The sequence below is a fragment of the Terrapene carolina genome, unplaced genomic scaffold (assembly GCF_002925995.2).
Source record: "Terrapene carolina triunguis isolate 2854851 unplaced genomic scaffold, T_m_triunguis-2.0 Scaffold629, whole genome shotgun sequence".
Taxonomy (NCBI): Eukaryota; Metazoa; Chordata; order Testudines; family Emydidae; genus Terrapene; species Terrapene triunguis.
In genome coordinates, this window is record NW_020664980.1 from 16,986,076 (window position 1) to 17,012,589 (window position 26,514).

The following is a 26,514-nucleotide window of genomic DNA, read 5'->3' on the forward strand; positions in this document are numbered from 1 at the left end:
CCCCTCCCGGGCTCCAGCTGCGCTGGGGAAGCGCCGGCCGGGGGCGCAGGGTCTGGGGGCTGCCCGGCAAACCGTGAAGCCGGTAGCGCTCGGGCAGCCCTTTTCACGTGGCTGGGACGGAGGAGGGGGAGTTAGGGCGGGGACTTTGGGGAAGGGGCGGGGTTGGGCCGGGAAAGGGGCGGGGCCAGGGCCCCGTGGAGTGTCCTCTTTTTTTATTTTTTAAATATGGTAACCCTATGTGTGTGGTGCCTTCGCACGGGGTGAATTTCTCCCAGTTCTAGAAGGACAAGCCCACTAGGAGGCTGCTATTTAGTGCTATCCTCCTCACAAGTTCTCATAGCTGGGATGAAATGTGTTGCCTCCCCATTGGGTCTGCAGTACCCATTGTGATGTACTCACTTCTGCTGGTTACAGAGTAGCAGCCGTGTTAGTCTGTATCTGCAAAAAGAACAGGAGTACTTGTGGCACCTTAGAGACTAACAAATTTATTTGAGCATAAGCTTTCGTGGGCTACAGCCCATTTCATCAGATGCAAGTGGGCTGTAGCCCACGAAAGCTTATGCTCAAATAAATTTGTTAGTCTCTAATGTGCCACAAGTACTCCTGTTCTTTTCACTTCTGCTGTACCATGGTACAGCTTGTTGTGAATGAGGTGTCGGGGGGAGGGGGCATTTAAGAACTAGAATGTGTTGTACCCTCTTTTGTTTCCTTCCTAGCTTGACAACATCCCACAAAAATAATACCCAGCCACAGCAGCTTCTTCCTGAATTCAGGCTGACATGGTCTCCTCCCATTTACGCTTTTCAGTGACAAGCTTTCCAAGTTTGATTAGCAACTTAGACAAGCCCGACCTTTCTTTCTAAGATTACGCTTGGGGTTTGGTGTGGTAACGTAGCATTTAATACATTGATTTTCTTAATGTGTGAAATCAATGCACTCACATACCAGAAAGGGTGACATTTTTTTTTAATTTGTATTAAGAAATGAACGTAACAAGGTACAGTAGATAAGCTGGACAGGAAATATTCAGTGACCCTTAACCAAAATAAGTCAGCGGTAAGCTAAGACAGCAGGTACAGTGTGTGATTCTGAAAGCATGCGGGAAAATACAGACGCCACTGTTTTGCTACTTTAAGAACACCCAGTAACTGAAGTCAGTGGGAGTTGAGGGGGCAGAGCAGGTCATAGCATCAAGTCTTTTGATGAGCACACACACAAAATAACCGGCAGGCTGAGACCTTCCATGACAAATTTTGGCCTGGACTACAATTTTAGTCCAAGTTAGAGACATTTGACGATAAGGAATTATAATCAGAACACTTACAGGCTCTTAACTTCTGTACAGCGGTATCAACGACACGGCTGTGGTTTAGTTGGCAGCTATTATTGTACTTGCCATGTGTCAATGTCAGTTAGCATGTGTCAAATCTGCACGTGCCAGCAGGCCACACTTCCATTCCCAGCTCGTAGGCTCTCCAGAGCAGGGATTCCTCTTACTGTGCGTTCATGTACTGTCACGCAGTACCTTCTGCGATTTATAACCTGGCACGTTTTTCTCTCCAAGCCCTCCCTCTCCGTCCCGTGGGGAATTGCTATGGTATTTTTCATCATCTTCCTATGCGCTCAAAACTGGTCCTTAGCTGGTGTAAAGTGACATAGCTCAGTTAAAGTCAACTGAGTTACACCAGCTGAGGTTTTGGGCCGTAAGAGTCGGCCTCCTCTCACTGCTCCAGCTGGGTCCTGTGAAATAAAGGCTCCCCAAGATTTCTGTTGAAACTGCAGTGCAACATGTGGCTGTTAGAGCTTTAAGACAGAAAGAATTAACACCACAGGATGGAACTAATCTATCTTTTAAACTCTCTGCTCAGGTCCATGAGGCGCAGTAGGGATTCTAAACAAGACCAATGTGCAGACATTCCACTGGGCAAAGAGGAAGTGGAATTGCCATCATCCTTACATTTAAAAAAAAAATCAGTCACTCTGTGGCTCTGAAATCCCTTCCCATCCATTTGAACAGACCATCTTTTCAACCCACATCAGTATGTATCACACGTCACTTTAGACTTATCTTCCAGTTTCTATGGTAATTTCCTTTCTTCCTTGATTTACAATCAAGATTTTTAATTATCCGGATGATTTTAATTTTCACATCTGTATCTCCTCTTGGTTAAACATTAATTTCATACTTTCTTTCTTGGACAATCTCTACCCTTCTGCCAGTCCTCCAGTTTACAATAAACCTAGATCTCAGTAATTTTTCAAAGTATATCCTCCCTAGCTACATTTGGTATCTTCTGTCTGATCTTGATTAGTGTCTTTTTAGGTACAGTATATGCCTTCATGTAAACCACCCTAGGGGTTATTTAAAATTTCAAAAAACCCTAAAGCATTTTGGACAACTTTGCATGATTACATCTTTTTCAGCAATTCCCCTAACACAGTGTATTAGTCTATCACAAGGAGGGCTGTGGAAGTAGATTCTGTACACTTCTGTTCCTGTATACTCTGCTGCTTGTAGCACTTTATGGTGGCTCTGAGTAAGTTACTGCAACATTACGAATGTGTAAACTGTGCCTAGAGGATAAAAATCATGACATGTATTTAGGTTTGGGGTCATAACATGAACTATATATACAGAACTTCATCCCTATGGTGAGGGGTGGATGAGGCATCACTCAAAATAGGGCAGGTCCTCGTGGGTCACCAAACTAGGTTTAATAAAAGGTTTCCTCTTTTTAAAATGAAAGCAGAGACTCTCCTGCCTAGCACAGCCAACAACGGGCTCCTCCAGCTCACTAGTGCACATGGAGCATGTTCTTGCTAGCAGGATGCGAATCCAGTCTCTGATTAGTTTAGAACCGCCCAGGCCTTAGATCAATTTCAACTAAGCATTATTCTAATCATGATTTATAACCTGTGTTACAATAGTTTATAACTGTTAACTGCCAGGCAATTACCACTTCTCTCACATATTTACTCTCTGCAGTAGTTGTTTCCCGGGTATGGACAGGAGAGTATTATTTTAACATGAGCTATGCTTGGGGAAAGTACACTAGAAACAGTGGCTGAAATTCAAGGTAAGAAAAAAACAACATAAAATGGACTCCATCAACATTAAGCTAAAGTTAGCAAAAACAGCAGCAAAAGTGTAATGCTTTCTTGGGATGAAATACATTTTGCTTTTGCTTTGCATCTGCAGTGTGTGACATCTCTGTGGCGAAAGACAATGGTGAGGGAAAGAGAAAAGGAAGGTTTCAGAGTGAGATTGAAGACAATGGAGTGAGATTGACTTAGTGGCACAGAAGCAGGGGGAAGTGGTTAACATTTATGACAGATGCGGCAGCACTTACGCACAGACTGGCACCCTGCTCCACATGCACTCTGCGGAGAGTTCAGCGGTTGGGAACGGAAGGAAGGCTAAAATTAGAGGACGCTGGGGTAGGAAAGAGGGCTAGACAGGTGGGGTGAAGAGACTACAATGAAAATGTTGAACAGAGCAATAAACCATGACAGGCCATGTATTAGTAGGTATTGGTACATAACTCAGGTGCGGTCTGAGACATGAGGTTTCATTCCTTTTACCATCTAAGAAGTGCAGTAGGCCCCCAATCCAGCAAAGCACTTACACACATGTGTGACTTTCAGCACATGAGCAGATTCATATTACTTTATCAATTCCTAGTCTCTTTCTGTTGGCTCAGTTTGGTATTTAGGTTCTGCACTGTCCCAGGACAGAAGTAGCAGAGTTTTTGCAGCCTTCCCAGTTTGAGTTAGACTTATTCCTGGTTTAATTAGGCCGTGTAGCCTTTAGCATGTATTGAGAGGTAAACTAGCAACATTCACTGGGTTTTTCCTAGAAATTAGCCAAGGATTTGCAGATTACAGCTGAAAGAATTTTCATTTGCAGTCTCCTCTACAGATTACCCTCAGAATTACATGTAGCTTCAGTCAACAGTACAGAATAACCTGCTTCAGAATGCAGCTGCATCTGTGTTGTCACTTGCATAATGGATTTGCAGCATAACCGTTGGAAATTGAATGGTGATTAATACTGCCAAACAGAAGAATATGTTACAATAATATTGTTGAATGCAAAGATAATAATCTGTCTTTGTTTACATCAGCAATTAATGTAGTTGAAGAAACCTTGCATATATAAGATTTATCTCTACTGGATGAGATTACAATCGTACGTCGCTATTCATACAGTAATTGATGCATTTCATTAGAACGTAATTGAAAACAAGATTTATATCGCCATGCAAAAAGTAACATTGATAAATATTTTTATTATTAGCCGTGATGTCAGGTGTGAGCTTGTAAAGTACTTACTGTGTTTGTGTTGTGCTGAGTACTGTACATCATATGCACTGGAAGTCACAATACTGTATCATGATTAGGGATAAGAAACTGCTAGCATTTCTTCCCTTATACATACCCTCTGTCAGCTTTAAAACCACCTTCTCCAGTCCCAATATCACTTACTCTTCCCCGTCTCTGTCCCCATTTAAGCTTGGGATCTTTTCTCTCTCCTCTCTTCTCTCTCCCCATCCCAAATATGTGTTACGTTTTAGTTAGTTTCGTTTTTACAAATCACCAGTGCAGATGCACTGCTAGACAGCCAGAGGCGGAAGCCAATGAAGTGGCCCAGCCCTGAGCTTCTAGGAAGTTGTGAGGTTTTCGACTGAACCAGCTGCGTAAACCCTGCATCTAGCCTCATTTTTGCTGCAAGAATTAGGTGGAAACTCCATAAGGAAGAGTCTGTGAAGTCTTCCTCACAGTCAGTCATAGTTTGTCCCCTAGAAGGATCTCTTAACCCTCATTCCTTAGTTGGGATGCTTTTACCTGTTCTGTGCCATTACCCAGCAGAACTAAAACAATACAATTTAGAAAGAAAAAAAAAGACTGAAATTAACCAGCGGTTTCTTGGTGATTGAACAAAAACTAATTAACTTCTAATCTAATCTAATTAATCTAATCTCTAATCTAATCAATGGAAAAAATCTTGTGTTTTCTTTTAGGGGAAAAAATAGGTCCTTTGGAAGACAGCTCATAAGTAACGGTATCACAGGTACACGTCATTATGAATGGGTGATCCCATTGATTTTAGTGAAACAAAGAAATCAAAAGAGATCAACTCTCATCCTAAAATGCTGGTTCATTGCTGGCAAATGGATGTGGCTCTTCATTTATTTGCTAGCAGAATTTATCAATTGTATGAGACATAAGCAAGTATAATATTAACAGTGGCTAATTTTATGCCCAGCTTGAAGTCTCATTGCTGGTCAGAAGGATATTGTAAAAAAGTAATTAGAACCATTGGAAATAACGACCCACAGCTTCAGTAATACATGGGCAAGTCTCAGGCCGCAGTTTTCTCAGTTAAATTAAATTAACTCATGTTGCTACAGCACTGTGTCATATGCCGATGACCTATTAAAAGTAAATTAATCCTTCTTCCATACAGAGAGCTGGGATTGTTCCTTGTGCAGAAAAGTCACGTGGGGAACAGGAAACTGCGTTCCCACCCATGGAGTTTCTGCTGGTTCATTTCTTTTGGGGAGAGGGCTCAAAGAATGGGTCAGGGGTTGCCCCTTAACCACATGTATTCCCTAAAATTCATTCAAGTCGCATGCTAGGTCCTCCAAACACTTCCTGGATCCCCTATCCACAGTGACAGCCCTGTTTCTACAGGAGCTGGGCTCTCCCCAGAAGCTCCCTCCGATGGGGAAGGGAGAGTGCTAGTAAAATGAAGCTCTCGCTGTCACCATGATCTTTCTGGGTGATTTCCTGCTCAGATCCCTCTGCGCAACTGGGTGGGGGGCTTCTGTGTGATAAGGAGGGAAAAGGTGCTGCAGGGTTGCACCCTTGAACTTCGTGTCTGTTTGGAACATGCCAGATCCGAGTTCCCTCATTTCAGCAGTAACGGGGAGTCTGTGGCTCAGAGTGATGAGCATCACCCTTCCCTTGCACTGTCAGCGAATCACAGGAACTGTATTTATCCAACACCTGCCTGCATGCCAGTACATTTTCCCCATGCAGTAGTTACATCAAGCATTCTTGTAGGGAACAGCATCCACTGCATTAAAAGCACTGCTGGTCCGTGGCAGAGTAGCCTCCAACTGCTGCAGAAGCAGCCTTAGCATCAGCAACACATTCTTCTTGCTCACTGAATACAGAAGGTCGCTCATAATAGTAAGTAAAGCAGCACTTCATTCGGTAGGGGATGCGGGGGATATGGGAAGAAAATAAGATCCAAGCTGCTGAAGTGATTAATGTGGCTGCTTATGATGAAGGAAATGAAGTGTAGAAATCTGGGTAAGCAATGACCGCTCCAGGAGAACGAATTTCATTGGAACTACAGAACAAACGGATATGCCGACCTCTCGCCAGTTACTGCTGGAGTTTTAAAGCAAGCCCTGGGATAGCGTTTAAAGTTTTGCTCTCTCGTTGATTGACGGCTGCACGGAGTTTCCAGCGCCAGCATAAGAAGGCTCTGCTGGGAGACGCACAACTGCCGCCACCTGTTCATTTTTAATGCTGAGACAACTTAGAGAGAAATTTGAATGAATGGGTTTCAGTAGCACATTTAGCACTGCCCATTAAGCATGAGTGAGACAGAGAAGGATGGAGTTCACCGATATACATGCTGACGTGCATTTCTATGCAGGCAGAGTATGTTCCGTTTCTGCATAACAAGACCTCGACAGTACTGCTGATTCGGGTAACAGCTGTTTGCAGAAAGATTGGTGTATCCCCACGCCCATCTTCTATCCATGACACTTACCGGGGCCCCATTACTGCAGTATCTGAGTGCATCTCACTTGTTACTGTATTTATCCTCACAACATCCCTGAGCAGCCGGGAAGCGCTGTTATCCCAGGTGGGGAACCAAGGGCCGGAATGTTTAAAGTATTTAGGCACCTAAAGATGCAGAAGGTGCTTCGTGGGATTTTCAAAGGCCCCATAGGCACCTAACTCCCACTGAAAGCCCTTGAGGAGAGGTCTTTGCCCTATAAACTCATATGCTTTAGGGCAGGGGTTTTCATACTTTTTGTATTGTGACCCCTTTCACACAGCAAGCCTCTGACTGTGCCCCCCCTTATAAATTAAAAATGGGGGGGATTCATTTAATTTAATGGGGGCTCAGGGATGTCAGCCCCACAGAGCTGACAGTTCGCGACCCCCAGTTTGAGAACCCCTGCATTAGGGCAAAAGCAGCTCCAGTGAAGTGGTGTCTGGGGAAAGCAGTAGAGTCTCCAGGCCTGCTTCTGATCTTGCTTTTACACCAGGATAACGGCATTCTCACTTCACACTGGTGTAAGTAGGATCAGAATCAGGCCCTCAAGAGCCCTCAGCACAAAAGCAAAAGAAAAAAAAATGAAGGGCGTAACTGGCATGTTCCCTAACTGATGGAAAACGTAAGAGGAAGAGCAAACAATGAAGAACTCTAGTGTCTCTACTGCTGTAAGTGCAGGCTTACCCACAGCCTGGCAGGTTGGAATCCTACAGCAAGCTCCACAGAGCAGCCCTGGAAAACAAATGTTGATTCTGAATGATCCGCTCATCGCTAAATCATTTCCTATCATTATTAGCCTCCAAATTGGTTCTGCTCTGGGAGACTGAATAAGGTTTTAACTCAGAGGAAAGCAGTGTGTGTCTTAAACGGGTGCTTCAAATGAAAGTATTCTGTAAACATTACTCAAACCCCTTCTTGTGCATAAATCCCCAGCTGCCCTGCTTGGCTTTGCATAGATTTTCTGCTGCTGGTTTAAAGACAGGTGTCTGAGGGATTCATTCAGGAGATCTAAAATAAATCATTCAATAAACCTTCTGCAATCCTGAGTGCCAAAAATTAGTAGGGTGATTCTTTTCTCACTTCCACCAGCATAAAGTCCTCCGAGGGCAGGGTGACCAGAGAGCAAGTGTGAAAAATCGGAACGCTTTTTTTTCCAGGGGTGGGGGTATAGCTGCATATATAAAACAAAGCCCCTAATATCAGGATGGTCCCAATAATATCAAATGGGTGCGAGAGGAGAATTGGACCCAGAGACCAGAATCTAAATACAAACGTGTATTCGTAAAGCACAGGCTTCTTTTCACTGAAAGAGTCACAGTTTGTAATGACATCACTCACATTCGTTTACACAGATTTAAGGGTCTCCGATATCTTTGGCTTAAGTCTGATTTTTTAAAAAAAGTTAAATGGATGTCTCTCAGTTCGCGGAGCAGCTGGAATAAGATGGTCGCAGCCTCTGCTAATGAGTAGGAGGACATAGGGAAATGCTGTAATGAAATACCCACGGCTGACCCACGTCAGCTGACTCGGGCTTGCAGGGCCCTTTAATTGCACTGTAGACATTCAGACTCAGGCTGGAGCCTGGGCTCTGGGACTCTCCCTCGTCCCAGGGTCCCAGAGCCCGGGCACCAGCCTGAGCCTGAAAATCGACACTGCACTTAAACAGCCCCAGAGCCCCAGCACTGCGAGCCCGGGTCAGTTGACCCGGGCCAGTTGCGGGTGTTGAATTGCAGTACAGTAACTCCTCACTTAAAGTCGCCCCGTTGTTTCGTTGCTGATCAGTTAGGGAACATGCTCGTTTAAAGTTGTGCAGTGCTCCCTTCTAACGTCGTTTGGCAGCCGCCTGCTTTGTCTACTGCTTGCAGGAAGAGCAGCCCGTTGCAGCTGGCTGGTGGGGGCTTGGAACCAGGGTGGACCGGCAGCCCCCCTATCAGCTCCCCGCTCCCCTAAGTTCCCTGTGCAGCAGCTGCCTGCAGTTCAGCTGTGTCCCTCCCCCCACTGCCATGTGCTGCTCCTGCCCTCTGCCTTGGAGCTGCTCCCCGAGACTCCTGCTTGCTGTGTGGGAGGGAGGGAAGGAAGAGGGGGGCTAATGTCAGGGTGTCCTCCTCCCCCCTGCTCCTGCACCCCGCTCACCCCATCTTCCATAGAGCCGGGGGGACACACCAGGGCTCAGGACGGAGGGCGCTAGCAGCAGCTGCAGTCTCAGCAAGCTGATCTAATTAACAAGGCCGTCAGAGTACTTAAAGGGGAAATGCGCATCTCTCCCTCCATTCCTGCTGCCTTGTAGAGTGAGAGCGTTAACCCTTGAGGGCTCAGCCAATTGCTAGTTCATCATCTAGCAGTAAGGGAAATATCCCACCTTCTGACTTGTCCACCGCAACCAAGCTTCACAATCATCATCACTGTGTACCAGTATTAAATTGTTTGTTTAAAACTGTGTGTGTGTGTGTGTGTGTGTGTGTAGTCTTTTGTCTGGTGAAAAAAATTTCCCTGGAACCTAACCCCCTCGTTTACATTAATTCTTATGGGGAAATTGGATTCACTTAACATCGTTTTGCTTAAAGTCGCATTTTTCAGGAACAGAACTACACCGTTAAGTGAGGAGTTACTGTATAGACAGACCCATTGTAACTGCCTTAGGGCAGCATAGCAGGGAGCACGAGAGTAGAAAGAACCAGTGGAAAAGCAGACCAGCCTGTTGGGAAGAAGGAGCAGCTGTTTTTCTGCAGACCTGCCCATGGCAGCGTCTCCTTGTTAACAGCAGTGCTTGTCGGGTGGGGCTCCACAGGGCTTTGGGGTGAATCAGAGCCAGGGGACAGCCATTTTGGGTTGCTTTCTCCCTGGCACTGCAGCAGCGTTAATGTCTGTGCCTTCACGCCCGCTTGGGGAGGCAGGTGAAACTAATAGCAAGAAGACTGCTGAGCCTATGGCTTCACTGACAAAAGAGGTGTATTTGTACTGTAGATAACTAACCCATGGTAGCTATCACAGTATAAACACAGTTCAGACAACGCTCTTTAGTTTTACTGGGAGAAGCTAGGCAAGGTCCGCCACAGGCTTAGGGTAGGCAGGGGTAGTGCCGACCTCGCCTAGCTCTCTGACTGAACACTGGGATTTTACAGTGAGATAACTAGCACCGGTTTGTTAGCTTGCTATAAAAAATACACCTTTGCATCAATGGAGACAGAGCTTTAGTGAGCCATGCAGCCTAAGGAGCAGGAGAGGGGGCCCACCCACCACAGTTCTCCTGAGAGCCTGGAGGACCATGCAAGACTGAAGTGTATGCCCTGTACCCACTGTGCAAGGCAGCTAACCCCCTTTTGAGATCAGAATGCTTCTGAACCTGCAGGAGCTTTCATCGGTTGAGCGGTTAAAGCACTAGGCCCGCCCATTCCTGTGGGGTTTTGACAAGTGGGGACAAGCAGCCCTTAATCTCTTCCTAGCTCCGAACAGCTGAACATTCCCCAAGGGTTTTCATTTCAAGGCCCTCCTGAGTTCTAATCCTTGTTCACAGCCTTGGGCAAGTCATTTAGACCTTTCTACTGCAGTATTCCCATTACTTAAATAAACCTAACACTTCCCTGCCTCGCAGAGATGTCACGAGGATTGGCTTGTTCATGTTTGTATGGTGATTTGAGGATGCAAAGTGTTATGTAAGTGATAAGTATTAGAATTATAACGTTTTGCTATTATGCCCAGGTTGTGGTATTGATTATTTAACAGATGTCTGAACTTGTGAGAACAGCGAGCAAACTGATCAGCCTGCGAAGCTGAGTTTCCGGTGCCTTGCACCTTGTTCCTTCATCTACATCTGGGCAAAGTAGGTGGGAAATGCTACCAGATTAGAATGGTAAAGTTTTATACCCACTTTGTACATGGAGTCTTGCCACTAACCTCAATGGGCTTTGGATCGGGCCCTCAATGAGTACCTAAGGTGCAAGGCATTGGGGAACCGAGCGGGGTGAGAAGAAACGCTCAGATTGAACATCAAAGTGCAGCTGGTGATATAATCCCATCTTGACTGCATTACAGACTCGAGTCACCCACACGCTCTTTGGTGATGGAGGCTCCAAAGGGAATCGAAATTAACGCAGAGGCTGGCAACATGGAAGCCACATGCAGGACGGAGCTGAGGCTGGAATCAAAAGATGGAGAGGTAGGAAATGGAAAAGGAACCCTAAACCAAAACCAACCTGCAGATTTATAACTGCCTCATCCACTTAGCAACCCCCTTTCACACAGTGGTTTAAAAACAATGGTGAAGCTGGCCCAGATACGATAGCAGTGACTGAACACATTGTGTGCAAACTAGATTCCCTCCATGGAGAATGCTCAGCTGATTCATTATTTTTAAAGTGCTTGGATAATAGCATCTGTTGTACAAGGAGATTTATGCAGCTGTAAAATTGCACAATACTCCTAAATTCTCTGTTTGGCTGTCAGTTTAAAATGAGATTTACTTGGCTAACATAATTCAATCTTAGATCATGAATTTTGCAACGAGAGGCGCTTAATTCACCTGTATAGGTCTGCAAAGCTTTTGTAACCGGCTGTTTTGATTTTTGAGGGAATAGCGTCAGGAAAAGTTAGACAGCTACATCAGTTAACTACCAGAAGGAAAAAAGAGGGTTAAAAATGGGAAAAACCTAGAATTGGGTGGAAATTTTCAGATTAATAGTTTATTTTCCCCCCAAAAATGCACTTTGGGGTAAATTGAAACTGCAAAATCAGGTTGAACTTGGCAAATAGTTTTGGCCCCCCCAAAAAAGGAAAATATTTTTGAAAGAGCTGAAACATTTTGTTTCAACATTTTCTAAATGAAACATTTCAACTTCTCATTTTGAAATGATGTTTCATTTTAAAGTTAGCTAGATTTATTTTTAAAAATGTGTCATTACAGCTGCCACTGCTCCCCCCCCGGACCCATTTGCATGAAAAATTCTATTGCTCGCATCTCAATTTTGCAATGAAAGTTATTAATTTAGCAATTAAAGATTACGACCCATTACTAATTCTCTCTCTGTCTCTCTCTCCCCACACCTCACTTCAGATTACGCTGAATGCTGCAAATATCAGACTACCTAGATTGCCTCTAGCATCCCACTCCTCTACTGGATCCAGGCAAAAAATCTACGAGCTGTGTGTGTGTTCCAATGGGAGGTTATTCCTGTCTCAGGCAGGAGCTAGTTCCACCTGCCAAATAAACACAAGCATCTGTTCTTAAGAGACGGTTCGCAGCAGGCATTGCAGGCAGCACAAAGGCCCTGTTCTGGTCTCACAGATAGCCGCTGCCAACTATTTTTGCTAGAACCCAGAAAGCCTATCAAAGACTTTTTTGTGTGTGTGCGCGTGTGTGAATATATATATATATATGAATATATATATATAAAAAGATATATATATATCCTCTGTGTAAAATGATGTTTCAGTACAATGAATCCCAGGGTGACCCTATTACATTCTGTTAAATTGGACTCACTACTCCCTGAACCCTTTTGTATTAATATAGTCTAATGGTCCTCCCTTATTACTCACCGTCTCCTCATGGCAATGAGAACAATGTCTGATTCAGTACATGAACTGACGTACTCCTGGCATCATGCAAGAGGAGAACAACAACTCTGATCATTTTTGCACCATTAAAAATCAGTGGCAACAGAATGGCCAGCAAGGCAGAGCAAATGGCCTCGAGAACTCCAAGACGCCTGTCACTAAATTACACTCTATTTTAAATCTAAAGTAGAGCAGCCTAATTGGGAGACGCTACACTGCCCACCAGGAAAACTGGGTTTGATTCCCAGTGCTGGTCTCCCACCCCTTAGCCTTGGGAAGCAGGGAATATAGGCCCCGATCCTGTTCTCGGTGGAGTAAATGGCAAAACTCCCATTGACTTAAGTGGTGCTGGATCAGGCCCAGAGAAGGTAGAGAATAGCATGCATCATTCAGCTGTGAAGCACCCTGCCAGTGAAGGGGCGATGTTTAATGGGCTCTGAAGGGAACCCCTTTCAGTCCTCCTTGGCAGATAGAGGTATAAAAGATCAGGGAATTTGACATGTACATGGGGGTCACTGCCTCTGGGAGAAAAATCAAATTCAGGCTAATTCTGTTTTCCTGGGGCTTACAATAGTGATCCCTGTTTATGTAACTCACATTTGATTACGTTACTTTGCATCAACAGGAAAACTAACTGTGCGAATGCCACAGCCCCCGTTAAGAAAAAAAAAAAAAAAAGCTTTAATTAAAAAAAAAAAAAAAGCCTGAGAAAAATTGTTGCAATTACAAAAATACCAGGTCTACATAGCCATCAAGTGTTCTAGTTCACCTTAGAGCATTCAGTCCCACACTCTAGGAGTCTGGGGTAATTCTGCTTTTAAAATAAACCACCTCTCTTTCTCTCTCACACACACACACACACACACACACACACTCTCTCTCTCTCTGAGAGACAGTGAAACTCACACAAAAGAGAAGTATTATCCAAATTCTCTGCAGGGATTTTTTTTTTTTAAACAGGGAGGACAGTCTGAAGTCACTCACTTTTTATGGAAATTGCAAATATCAGAGATGCTGATTATGAAACAGGACTTTTAAAAAAGGTTTTATAAAGATCATGACCAAATAAGGTCATGGAAAAGTAAGGCTTTGGGCTCTGGGTCATGTTGAACTTGAACCCAAATAACTCAGTATTTGAATCTGGTTTTCATGAGTGGGGGTTTTTACCTCCATGAGGCATTTATGGGAAAGGAAAAATGTGAGATCTGATCTTGTCACACTGTTTCCATTATCCAAAAATGGGAATACCATGAGCAGTGTGGAGATCTCATAGTTACTGGGTTTCAACTCCATCAATGGCTCCCCCAGGCATTTAATAAGCCTGTGAAAAACATATATGGTAAATTTTTCAAAAGTGCCTAAGTCCTATTAACTTTCAATGAGACCTGGGTTGCTAAGGCATTTAAGTGCTTTTGAAAACTTTACCCCTATACAAATACTCAAACCTGTGCATACCTCTGGTGATACTGAGAATACATTGATTTCACTCAAACAATTTTCAAGATTAAATATCACAAAAACAAAATGTTTAGAGACAGTTTGGCCAATTTCTACATGAGTCACTTGTATTTTCTTGGGGGCTCGAGAGTGCCAGGTTTCTGGGTTTTTTAAATGCGCATATAGGGCATAATTCAAAGCCAGCTGAAGTCAATGGAAAGACTCCCATTGACTTATATGGAACTTGGATCAGGCTGTTAGAAAAAAAACCTATCCCACGTCGTTCCTTCTGGTTGTTTTGCTCGCTAACAAAGCACACTTGAGGACACCCATAAAATTTTACACTTGACGGAGGTTGAAAATGATTAGTTCTACAATTTTCTTAGTGTTGCAGTTAGGTTAATTGTCAAATTCAAACTATTTGTTAATTAATGCAAAGGGTCACCCAGGATAACAATTGTATTGGGACATAGGACTATACCATCTCTGTTCAAAGAGGGGAAATTGTGCCTATGCCTTAAGTCAATGCACTCAGCAAGGAGAAGCACATCATATTTATCTTGTTATTAAAACTACTTTATTTTGTGGGGGGACAGTTGGAAGGGAGGGAGGCGGCTGTCAACAGATGTCATGGGAGCCGATGGTGCAACATGAAGCAGACTTAAGTGAAATCCATAAAGGCTGTGAGGGCTGCTGGAGTGAGTACAGACTTTTACCATATTAAATATAACAAAAGACAATGTATGTTACCTCCGGACCATAGCTGAAGTCCCACTCATAGCCCCAAGTGGAATACATTTACTGTAGTATTTTTTTCTCATTTCATTTTGTATTAGACAGTAATTCTCATCATATGCAAGGGCCGATTCATAAAAAAATTATTTGTCCAGGGTGAGCAAGGTTATCGCGAAGTTTGTGCTGCAGAAAGAGTGTATCGTGCCAAGAGCTGCTCTTATTTCACTTTTCTCCCCCAATGATTGATTCTAGTGCTAGTGAAAGGTGCTGGGTAGAGCACCAGAACTGGCATGGGAAGGGCTGGGGTAGCGTGTAGTTTCCTGTACTGCACTGCCAATATTCCTCAGCCTGGCCGAGCAGCTTCCACCCGTGTGTTGGAGGGGAGCTCAGTCTTTACCTTCATTCAGTCTTTGCCCTCCCTGCGGAACGGTTCAGTGCCATGTGCAGTGAGAGTTCTAGTGATGTAGATGCTTATCTACCGGAAACTAAACTGAGATCATCCTCCTCATTTCACCAAGGCCACGAGAGACCCTTGAGGCCATTCCGTCATTTACCAGCCTGAGCTGGATTTGAACTGATGACCGAAGTACCTGTCCCTATCACCATGACAGCTTGTTGTTAGTGCAGGTCCTCTTTCTCAGGTAAAAAGAGTACCTTCGTTCTGGATAAATGAGGAGAGCCCAACTTTGTATGAGTACGTAGAAAAGCGTGCGTTTCTAGCTTTTAAAATGTTAAATTACATGCTGTTGGGGAAAAAAAATCTCTTTGCTCTAACGGGTGAAATTCACCCCTGTGCAGACTTACGCACCTCTTCACTTCCACTTAAATCCTCACTTTGGGGCTTACGTGGTCTCCTAGACCTTGTGCTGTCCCCCTGCACAGTAGTCAGTTTCACCCAGGTAGAGAAAAGGTCTTCACTAAACAGAGTGTGTAAGTTCCTGCAGCTTCTGAGGAGCAATCGCTTTGCTCGGCAAAGGTTGAGGTAGGGTTAACACACTTAAGTTCAACAAAAGCGATGTACTGAACTAAAGCATCCCTGCCCAATGAGGATAGAATGTCTGGAATATAAAGCACCTTCGTGCAAGGTACAGTACATTTTGGGGGGTCATTTTTAGCACAGCGATGTTGCCAAGCAACTCCTGTATTAATGGGAGTCACGTGATTAAAAGAACCCTTGTGCCGTGACTTAAATTTTACCATTTCAGTGCTGATGGGAAGACAGGTCACACAAAATCACCTATTTCATTTCTTCCCTCTATTCATCTCCTAGAAAAGGATCCCCTTCCCACTCCCCTGGGGGATTCTCGTTTGCTTGAGAACAATGAAAACCTTTGCTTAAAAAGGGAAGGAATGTTACATGACACTAAACTCCAAGGGTGCCCGTTGGTTATTGTTAGGAGACAACAGTACTCTGTGGCCGGTAGTACTTTAGTAAATGGAGATCTAGTCAGTGCTGCAGTTGTTGACCATACAACACTGTGTGTCATTTGATAGGTTTAGTTTGCATATTTCTTTGACTAATTATTTTCACTGTATAAGATTGTTTCTGCCCATAGCCCGCTCATCTCCTAGGAGATCGCTACTCAAGACTTGCTTAGTTTCAATTTCATACACACAAACTGTCCACAGAAGTTACAAGAAAATTGCCAGCCAACAAACTGATATATTTCTTTATGAATCGGACCCACAATTTGGTTCAGTCGTCATCATTTGCCCATGAAGGGCTGGTATTTATCTCAAATAAGGGTTCCTTTTATCTCTCGCAACTTAGGACAGGCTGGGAGGGATAGGGAGCCGGCTTCTATTGAAGTCATTGGGATATATACCATTGACTTCAGTGCCTGCGGGATCCAGCCCAGGGTCTTTCTGGGTTCAGATTTAGGCCACTGAAGTCAATGGGAACACTGCCGTCTATGTCAGTTGTTGCAGGATTGAGGCCGGACTCAGAATTGTACACAATTCTGCACTGAAGCTATGTGCATTCAAAATACTTGCTAATCAAGGGACTGTGTTATTGTCAATATACCTTAGGCAACCATGAATACTAAAGCTAAAGATAAATGCTTTTATGTATTGTAACTCTTGACTTTAATAGAGCTTCAGTAACATGCTACATTTGCTTTAAATGCCACAGTTACTAAGTAGTAGAGAAAATGACTATTAGTGCTTGTCTTTACACAATACCTTATCCATATTTACTGTATGAACTCCCTGCCATAACAGGTATGTCAGGGCGGTCTTTAAAAACAAAAAGACTTTGCCATTAGCAACAACAGAGTTCCTAAAACTGATTATATATCTGCATCACTCTCCAAATTTCATTTGTTTAAAGTATGTATTATCCAGCCGTCAGCATAATTACTACATTGAGAGTTCAAATGAGATGTTAGCACTAAAGGAACTGTCATGCAAAGGGAAAGCCAGGGACTACACTAAGCTATATATTAGAACTCCCCTAGAAATTTTTAGAAGGTTAAAGGTTAGCGCAACTGTGGTCTATATTTGTTTCCTTCGATCAGGTGTTTTCAATCCGATTATTTTTTTAAACTTCAATACAAACGTGATACAGAAAATAAAAATTATGAACTTAAATGACCACCTGCAACATTCAGCATAACAAAATGATGTCTAAACCAGGCTAACCCTCCATTCCGTCTTCGAGACTGCTCCATTGTTAAAGAGGAAGATTCCTATGGCGCTTGGGAAGAGGTCAGGTTCGTTTGAGCCCCGTAGCCATGCAAAAGCTGAATGAAAAGGTCTGTAATTGTTGCACCCCTTGAATGTGCAGGGCTCTTAAGTGGAATTGGCTTTTGTTTGAATTGGGGGGGTTGGGGGTGTTTTTTTTAAATATTTGTTGTTATGGCTTTAAGTTTCATATCATAAAGGGGAGTGAGTCACAGACCAAAGACTGTTAGAAGTGCTGCCCCGCACCAACTGTGTTAACTTAATGGTGCTTATTGGAACTGGGCAGGAAACCCAGAGTTCATTGCATAGCTTCAGTGCACTAGACTAGAACAGAGGAAAACAAACTCAGTTAACAGGCGAAAGAAAGTAAGTGTCATATTCTGTGCTGCGTACAAAAGGCAAAGAGTGGTCTAAAACTGAAAGAAGAAAAAATGCAGTATTGAAGAAGGTTGTTAATATCACAACATTTCTGGTGGAGAGGGATGAATAAGCTAAATGTTGTTAGCTGCTCACGTGCATTTTCGCATTGATGTGTGTGGAACTCCGACAGCGCTAGTGAGACTTACCTGTGTAGATCAAGGAGAACCCTAAGCTTACGCTTCAGTGATGACCCTGGTTCAAGTGATTGGCTTGCTGCCAAAAGGCCATCTGAAAGTTGGACTTATGAACACCTAATTGCACCTGCAGTGCAGAAGAGTAACTACGCCGTGACTGCTCAATCTTTAACACACATACAGTTAAACAGAATTACGGTTGGACTACTTTTTGGTAATTTTGTTGACTTTTTTTTAAGTTTGAAATTTTCTAATTCGAAAAACAAATGGGAAAAAAGCTGGTAATAGATTTGTGAAGCATTTTCAACCAGCCGGTTGGAAATTTTCAAATCTGGAAATTTCAAAATATTTTAAAATTTTGCAAAACAGAACATTCTTAAATCTTAATTTCTCTCCCTCCTTCCTTCCCCCCCGCCCATCTCTAAACAATTACCACTGAATATTTAAGCAGGCAAAAAACGCTATTGATGTGTGATTCAACTCAGTCCTTCCTTCCTCTCAGCACTCTATGCTTCTATAGAAACCCAACTACATAGGACTCATTGTTTTCACAGGTGACCTAACAGAGCTTATGGTTGAGACATGGGGAGGGTTAGAAATTGGCATGGCATTGATACCAGAGATTGGCCTACCCAGACAGCGATGAAGTAAGCAGGGGAAAAGCATGTTAATAGATAGCTCCTTAGTGATACTGATAAAGTGATTCTCTTTTGTCTGTTTACACTATTACCTTTAAATTAACAACACATTTTGGATGGATCTGATTGTGATTATATTCAATCCTTGTTTGAACCAACCTGAGATAATGCCACTGATCCCATTTAAAGGCTGTTGTCGGACCCATTCGTGTCAGAATGTTGGGGAGCTTGTTTAATGAGGACGACAAATTTCCATCCACATTAAACACAAGGGTTTGGGATTGGGTTAGAAAAATAGGACTAGCTGGTGTTTAAACAAACATTGTCATGTTTGAAAAGCATGTGGCAATATATATACAGCCCTGAAGCTTTCTAAAGCTAAGAATTTCCTAATCTGCAAATTGCATTCTACTGAGTCTTGTTTAAAAAAAAAAAAAGCCACTCTTTTTTTGCAGGAAAGGTGGATATTTAAAGCTCCAGGACTATATATCTACAGAGAAAGGGGGAAAATCCTCAATCATAATTCCACTGAGACTTCCCAGGCACCTCCCTTTAAACTAGAAGTGTGAGCCCCTGAACAATTAATTTTGCTACAGGTGTAATTCCTGTGTGAAAGTCAGCATCATTGTCACTTTCAGGAAATGTCTCATCTTATTTCAGAGTAGCAGCCGTGTTAGTCTGTATCCGCAAAAAGAACAGGAGTACTTGTGGCACCTTAGAGACTAACAAATTTATTAGAGCATAAGCTTTCGTGGGCTACAACCCACTTCTTCGGATGCATATATCATGAAGTGGGTTGTAGCCCACGAAAGCTTATGCTCTAATAAATTTGTTAGTCTCTAAGGTGCCACAAGTACTCCTGTTCTCATCTTATTGTTGCCACTCAGAGTCATCCAATGCCTATGATTTTCTGTCACAAGCCTTCTGGTAAGTTAATAGCATCATGCTACCTATTCAGAGGCGATTGGGATTTCCTCTGAAGCATCTCATCTCTTTTTGAAAAGGTGAGATTGTTAGTTTTTAATCAGGATAAAAATAAATAAAAGGAAAGGGCCCCTAAGGAGCTATATATAAGTTTTTGTCTTACAGTTAGTTCCACTTTGTCTTTCCACCATTGAGCGTGGGCATAGGAAGGAGAGATTTGTGCAAAAAAATATTAAATTTGCATTGTGCTCTGCTCCCAAATACTTAGGCTAGAGATATACTGCCTTAGAAAACAGGTCCTTTATCAGAAAGATTTTTTAAAAGGCACTTTGGGACCTTTCATCGGGTTCTCCTGGAACAGAAATGGTGAAACTTTCCAACACATTAGCCATCATAGGAATAAGCCCACTGCAAATCATGTCTCACGTGCATCTTTGCTTGTAACGGGAATTTAAAATTGCATTGTGCTCTTGCATTTCCCTGCCCCCCGCTCCAAAAGGCTTAACCACTGATAAGAAAGAAAGCATTTTGAAGCCTGCTGAGGCTTGCTAAACGCATTATCACTTTCTAAAGCAATGTGATTTCTATATTCCTTTAAAAGAGCTCTCATAATGGAACTCTTGAAGCAGGCTTGAATTGGAGAGCAAGAAAACCAATAATTTATGGGTGGTCCCATTTTTATGTATGATTGGATTACAGGAGCTGAAAAATCAAATGTTGCCATTCTGGTGCCGCCCACATCTTGTTAGCTACAGATATTTTTTCTCCTAAACTTTTTAACTAGATTTCTTATACAGTAGTGCCTACGGAGTAGGGAAATTAGCATCTTATTTTGAAAGAGAGTGGGCACGCCTGCTAATCATCCATATCTGGGTCCTCTTCAGTTCTAGATATGGACACTATTGTTATTCTAATTTGACTTTTTGGCAGTATTCATGATGTTGGTAACGGGAGTTAGACTAGATGACCCTTGCAGTCCCTTTTAACGCTATGATTCTATGTTACAGGTTCTATGCATACACAGCCTCAATGGTATAAATAGCAACCAGAAATACTATACCCCAGTCTTGCTGGCCATCTTGCACCCCTCTATGGTGACCAGAGAGCAAGTGGGAAAAATCGGGACGGGGTGGGGGGGTAATAGAAGCCTATAGAAGAAAAAGACCCAAAAATCGGGACTGTCCTTCTAAAATCGGGACATCTGGTCACCCTACACCCCTCAAGCATCTGTATTAATGCCAGAAGGTCCAACAGGGCCCGTTCTTAAAACTAACTCTGCTTTCTGCTCTAATTAAACTTCTATTCGGACAAACAGAAAAGTGCAGAAAGCTCAGGAAAAAGGAAAATGTTTCAAATACTCACCTAAGAACATGAACCCTGTGAAGTTTGGGGATTTTCTTTTTTTTTACTTGCCTCATCATGAACTAGCTGGGCCAGCAGTCTGAGATGGAAATAAGAATGAGGCTGATGTCGGGTGACTAGGTTGTAGCTTGGTAGCAGTTTACTAAGTCCTGCCCCACGCAGAGGGTCAGATTCTCAGCTGGAGCTAATGCCATCTTCCACCATTACTTCAGAGCTGTGCTGATTTGTACCAGCTGAGGCTCTGGCCCAGAAAGCCTGTCACCTTTGATGACGTTGAAAAGGAGATTTTTGCCACCTACTCTAAACTACAGCCTGCTAATCGACGTGTGGAAATGAAAAAAAAAAAATCAGATTAAACCAAAGTGGCAGAATGGTAGCTTATATTCCTTCTCCATCAGTGAGTCCCCACTGTCGTGTTGGGCCAATGAAAGAGCTCTCCTCTCAACTGCTGCTTCAACCCCCTATCTGAAAATCAAGGCATGTTCATTCTGCTTTCCACCTTATCACCAACAATCGGAGTTTAGCTGGCGATTGGGTAGATAATGTATGAGGCAGGGGAGAATACAGCTTGATCTTCTGCATCTATTTAGGCTCTGCTGTGCTGACGATGGTAAGAACTCGATTTAGGGCCAGTTCTGCAGCATTTACTGTGATGAGCTCTTACTCACATGAGCAGTTGCACTGATTTTGGTCGTTGTCCAGGGAACTATCTACTCCATTCACGTTTCTGGGGCTACTCAAGAGGTCATATGCTACTCAACATAAAGGAGGATTAATTCATTTACTAACAACGGAATAAATCTAGGACGCAGAAGGCACAAAAAGAACAGCAACCAGTCTCCAACATTCAGATCCAGATATGGATCCATATCTGGAGTTTGCAGAAGTTTGAGGCGTGGGGGCTTGGATCCAGTGTTCTAGTTCAGATGCATAATTTTTATTTTTAGTCATTTTTTCTGACCTTGCCCACCCTTTATTTTAATAATTTGCCTCATGCAAATTCTAGTGTTTGACAGCCCATAAAATTGTTTATGTTAACCCAGTAAAATGCTTTTCATAGGGAGAATTGACTGCAGGACATAGCCTCTGCTAGTTTAAACAATGATATTTATACTGTCAAAACCCCATTCATCTACGTCATCAGAAAGCATGTCGATAGCACTTTTTCATCTGTGATAGTAAAATGCTTTCTCTGACCTCTATCCCAATACCCACCAATGACCTTGATAGTGTAAACATGACAAAATGAGTGTAAACTCTTACCACGGTTATCATTAAGAAATTCATATTTGTTTGGCGCTTTTTTTAATTTATGTGTGTGGTTGTGTGAGAAAATATAAAGCTTTTTTTTTTATCAAATAACATCAATCCTTGCACACTCTATGCAAAATTTTGTAAGCATTGCAATAATGCTATGAATTACACAAGGAACTATTTTAACTTTATTACACTTTCTGTATAAAAAAAGATTTGTATTTAAATGATTTCAACTGCAAACTTGTAAAATATATTAATAAAATAATGATTGTTAAGAAGGGAAGAAATGTTCCTTTTTTTGCTGGGGGGAAAAGTGGTTGGGGGACATGTCACCAGTGAGCCTAAACTTTTATAGGTACCAAGGGTTTGCCAAGCAGGATGAGACCATCGCGTCCAATATCTTGTCTCTGATAGTGGCCAACACCAAATGCATCAGTGGAAGTTAAAAACTGCAATAGGTAGTTATAGGAAAACCTGTCTCCAGAAAACGTTTCCTCCTGACCCCCTTTATCTGGGCTTGGCTTATGACCTGAAGCAGGAGAGTTTATCTTCCTTCTAAAACTCTTGGTGTCTTTAAATCCTTACTATTATTTAAAAGTCTGGATCTTCTTGTTATCAATACAAATGTCCAATCCTTTTCTGAGTCTTGCTAATTGTATCGTGTGGCAACATATTCCACATGCCAACTATGCATTATTTGGAAAAAAAAAAATCCTTACGAATGTGCTTTCCCTCCCCCCCCACTGAACATCCCCTTTTTTTGGACTATGAGAAATAACTTCACCTGCTCTAGGAATCTTACATGTTGTGAGAAATTGCCTGAGCTTTCTCCAGTCACTTCTCAGCCTGATCATAGAGAAATGATGGACTCATCCAACAGTTTTAACGATCCAGCCAGTCGTGTTAAATGGCTAATTAATCAATTGTTCATGGGTGACTCCATTTCAGGCAAACACTTGTGAGAGAAATCATCCTGCTTGGGATTGCATTTTAAATGTGAATTTGTTTTCATTAAATTTCACCATTAAATGAAAGGATTGATTGGTGTTCGTTATCCAAACCAATAGCTAGAAATCAACCCATCTGAAGAATTGTGCATTCCTACCAGACTAAAAGTAAATGCAAGCTCTAATGATCACAGCCTCCGGATGTCCAAAATTCACAAGCTATCGCAGTTTATTAACCAAATTGTATTGGCTTCTGCAGGCGTCTATCAGTGGCGCTCCCTACTCCCGTTCATGCTCTGTCTTTAGTTAACAGTGGTTGAGTTGATTTTTCCACTTCAGCAGCTGCAGCTACAAGTCTTGCCCTCAGCTTAGAATTTTCAGCAAGTTGGCAAAGGAGTAATTTCTAGGTTCATTTTGACTCAAGACTGTGCTCCCAGTGACTTCATAGGAATGCCATATGTGATAGGCTGAGTGCCTCGGGCCCAATCCTGCTAGATGTGGCGTGCCCACAACTTCAACTGAAGTCAGTGGACCCGCTCCTGCTCCCACTAAAAAAATCAACACAGCAAATTAATCCAGGGGCAAATAGGACATGTAGCGGTCCTCGGCACAGGGGTGAATTTCACCCCTAACAGTAGCATAGTTCGCTGCAGTTGTTACAATACCATACTAGCTGAAAGAGTCTATCACAGCTTCAGTGACAGCAAAATGCCTCTTGGAAAATAAACCACTTTTTTTTTTTTTAATAATAAACCAAACATTTTGAGTAACTCTTGCAGTATATTCTGGATACTAAACAAAAGAGGGCAGCATGATACCAGGGAATATCAATATCTGATTGTCCACCAGACAATAGGATTCATACAACAGTAAAGCGCATGCCAGCAAAAGAAATTCAAGTCCCAGTCCTGCAGCTCTTAATCAGGCCAACCTCCACTGGCGTAAAGAGGAAACTGGGTGAAAAAGGCCACACGATCAGGCCCTGCAGCAGCTCGAGAACCAAGGAAAATTTGTCAGCAACTTCGTCAGTTCAGGGTAGGCTCAGCGGTGGCCTAACTCTGCTGCCATGAAAGTCAGTGGGAGTTTTAGTATTGATTTGCATAGCAGCAGAAGTAGACCAATGCTGAAACTCTTACCCATAATCTTCCCCTTCCAAGGAGTCAGGAAGTAGTCCAGCCAAAATTTTAGACAAGTGTATTTGCAGATTTTTGTCCCCACCCCCCACAAATAAACATATTCCGCCATACGAAATCCCGTGATTGGCCTGTCAAACACTCTTGCCTGGATAGTGGCGCTCTCATTTGCTCAGTTGTTTCCCCCCCCCATTAAATTATTTCCCCCTGAACTGTCAGCCCAGTAAAAGGAAAAGTCTATTTTAACTCCTTCAAATTCCAGCCTGGGGCTATATGATCTTTTCCACAGACCTCCCTCCCCACGACTGCTGGGAAAGTAAGTGGCCAGTTCTGGGGGTGAGGCTTTTTCCAGAGGAAGGGAAACCCTGCCCCACCACAAGAGGTTGGGGGGGGGGGAATATGAAAGGGGATTTTTGCATAGAGTCCCCTGCCCATCTCTCTCTCTCTCTGATGGGTTTTTTATGGGATGGGATGGGATGCTACAGGCTACCGTAACCTGAAACCTCAACATGATCCAATATCTTACGATAATTACTAGTTAGTAGAGACTATGGCACGGCAACATTTCTTCAATGCAAAGGGGGCTGTTTGCTCAAAAAAATCCTGACTTTTCCCAAAATCAAAATTTTGCCACAGAAAATGGTCAGTTTTCACATTTAATTTTTTATATATTATGTTTTTTAAATAATTTCTGAGTTTTCTCCTTCTTTGCCCCTAGATAAATTATGAAATATTGAGTTTTTTAAAAAAAATAACAATGGGGAAAAATGGAAAGTGGGGCAATTAAAAACAGCCGCATACCGTTCTTTTTGAAAAGGTCACAAAAAACTGAAAACCCAAAAGTGGGACCATTCCAACCCCTGCGAGAATAGAAACAGCTTCAACATTTTAAAATTTTATGCACAATTGTTTTTCCATTTTTTTTTTAAACCAACTCCTCTTGAGCTTATTTGCTGTTAAACTTCAGTTGTTAAAACAAAGTGATCCTTTTCATTGAGATGAACACTGAGAAGTGTCCAAAAGCAGTAAGGAAATGAACATTTTGAACAGGGCTACTCCTGACTACCACCCTACGCCTACGCCCAGTAGGGTCAGTGGAAAAATTCCCTTCGACTTCAGTGCTTCTAGATCAGGTTCCCCCTATTTGAGATGCCAGATAGCTCCCTATATGAAATCTCCCACAGGAAATTCACCCCCTCATTTAACATGCTTCACAGCGGATCAGAGCTGCTGAAGGATACAGCAGGCAGCGAATGAGAAAGTGAGGCTAACCAATTTAGAAAAATGTTGCTTTTTGCTCCCCCTGCTTTCTCCGGCAACCTCCAAACCCCACAGCACTCTCCGTCTGAGTCGTGCGGCTCAGCCAGTAACATTCCCGGGTTAGGCAAAGCTTCCCTGTCTCCTATCAAGAGAGCTTTATTTTTTTGGCAGGTGCAGGCCAAGGACACTGCAGATTTATGTGCATGTGCATCTTGTATCATGGGAGAATGTAAAATAACATTAAGACAGGGTGAGGCACGTTAGTCTCAGGAGCGAGAAAGGCAGCATATATTTGGGACATGGCCACCTGCTTTCAGCAATGATTAACGGCCCTTCTCACTGGCTGGCTATTTCCGCGTACAAATAAAGGCCTCTATGACATCTAACAAGTGTCTTAATTTGGTTTGGCACCATTTCCTGTTGCTAAAGCCGTGAGCTATGGCCACTGACGTTGGCCACGTCCATGACCTTGCAAAGCTGGAATGATTTTGCTACAAATCCTTCATTTCATAGTACCCCTTTCATTGGAGAAATGCTCCTTTACTAACCCTCGAGTCCTTGGGTACGGAGAAGTACAACTATTACGGATTTTTTAATATTTTTCTTTTAAATCTGTTTTCCAGACTTCCATTCCCCCTGCTCCCCCTACCTGAGTGCACTACTTCCCTTATTTAGATTTTGGGATCTCTATAAAGTGGCTTCCAAGGAAAAGTCCAATATGGAATCCAGAAGCAAACGTACAGAATGAACCCCTCACCCATATGTCAATCAATCTGGAGTCAAGTTTGCTGCCCTTGCCCCTCCCTTGTGTGAAGCAGAGGGTGGGGCCTAGCAGGGTACATGAATGTCTGGCTGGGCCACTGGGGGAAGATGCAGATAGCAGAGGTAGAGAGAGTTTAACCCCAGTTCAGCCCCAGTTTCAGAATGTGCCGCTCTCATTGAGGGCCATAGGAGCTGGGCTAGGCCCACCTCTTAATTTCCCCTCCAGTGTTTATAGCAGTGAGAAGCCAACTTACTGTAAAAGACCCAACGTCGACCTGAGCTGCAAAGCTGGGATCCAAATTCTTTCAGGTGTGTTTGGATCTGGAGGTTGGGTTTGGGTCTGTCTCTGTGTCTTTGCAGTTCAGGCCTAGGACCAGAACAAAAATAAGGACCATCTGGGCTTAAGGGCAGGAGTAGGCTAAACATAAACGACACTCCTGAAAGATCAGAAACAGCCTTTTACTATAG

General features: G+C 43.0%; 1 protein-coding gene across 4 annotated transcripts in view; it reads left to right on the forward strand.

Moving 5' to 3' along the window:
• Nucleotides 1-19,051, forward strand: part of SGCD (sarcoglycan delta) — a 486,338-nt gene extending 467,287 nt beyond the window's left edge. For all 4 annotated transcript variants that reach the window (XM_024214221.1, XM_024214222.1, XM_026659516.1 and 1 more), the window contains 2 exons: nucleotides 10,832-10,955; nucleotides 11,850-19,051. In XM_024214221.1, coding sequence (XP_024069989.1) covers nucleotides 10,832-10,955; nucleotides 11,850-12,023 — 298 coding nt within the window. In that variant the 3' untranslated portion in view covers nucleotides 12,024-19,051. The remainder of the gene's footprint in view (nucleotides 1-10,831; nucleotides 10,956-11,849) is intronic.
• The last annotated feature ends 7,463 nt before the right edge of the window (nucleotides 19,052-26,514 follow it).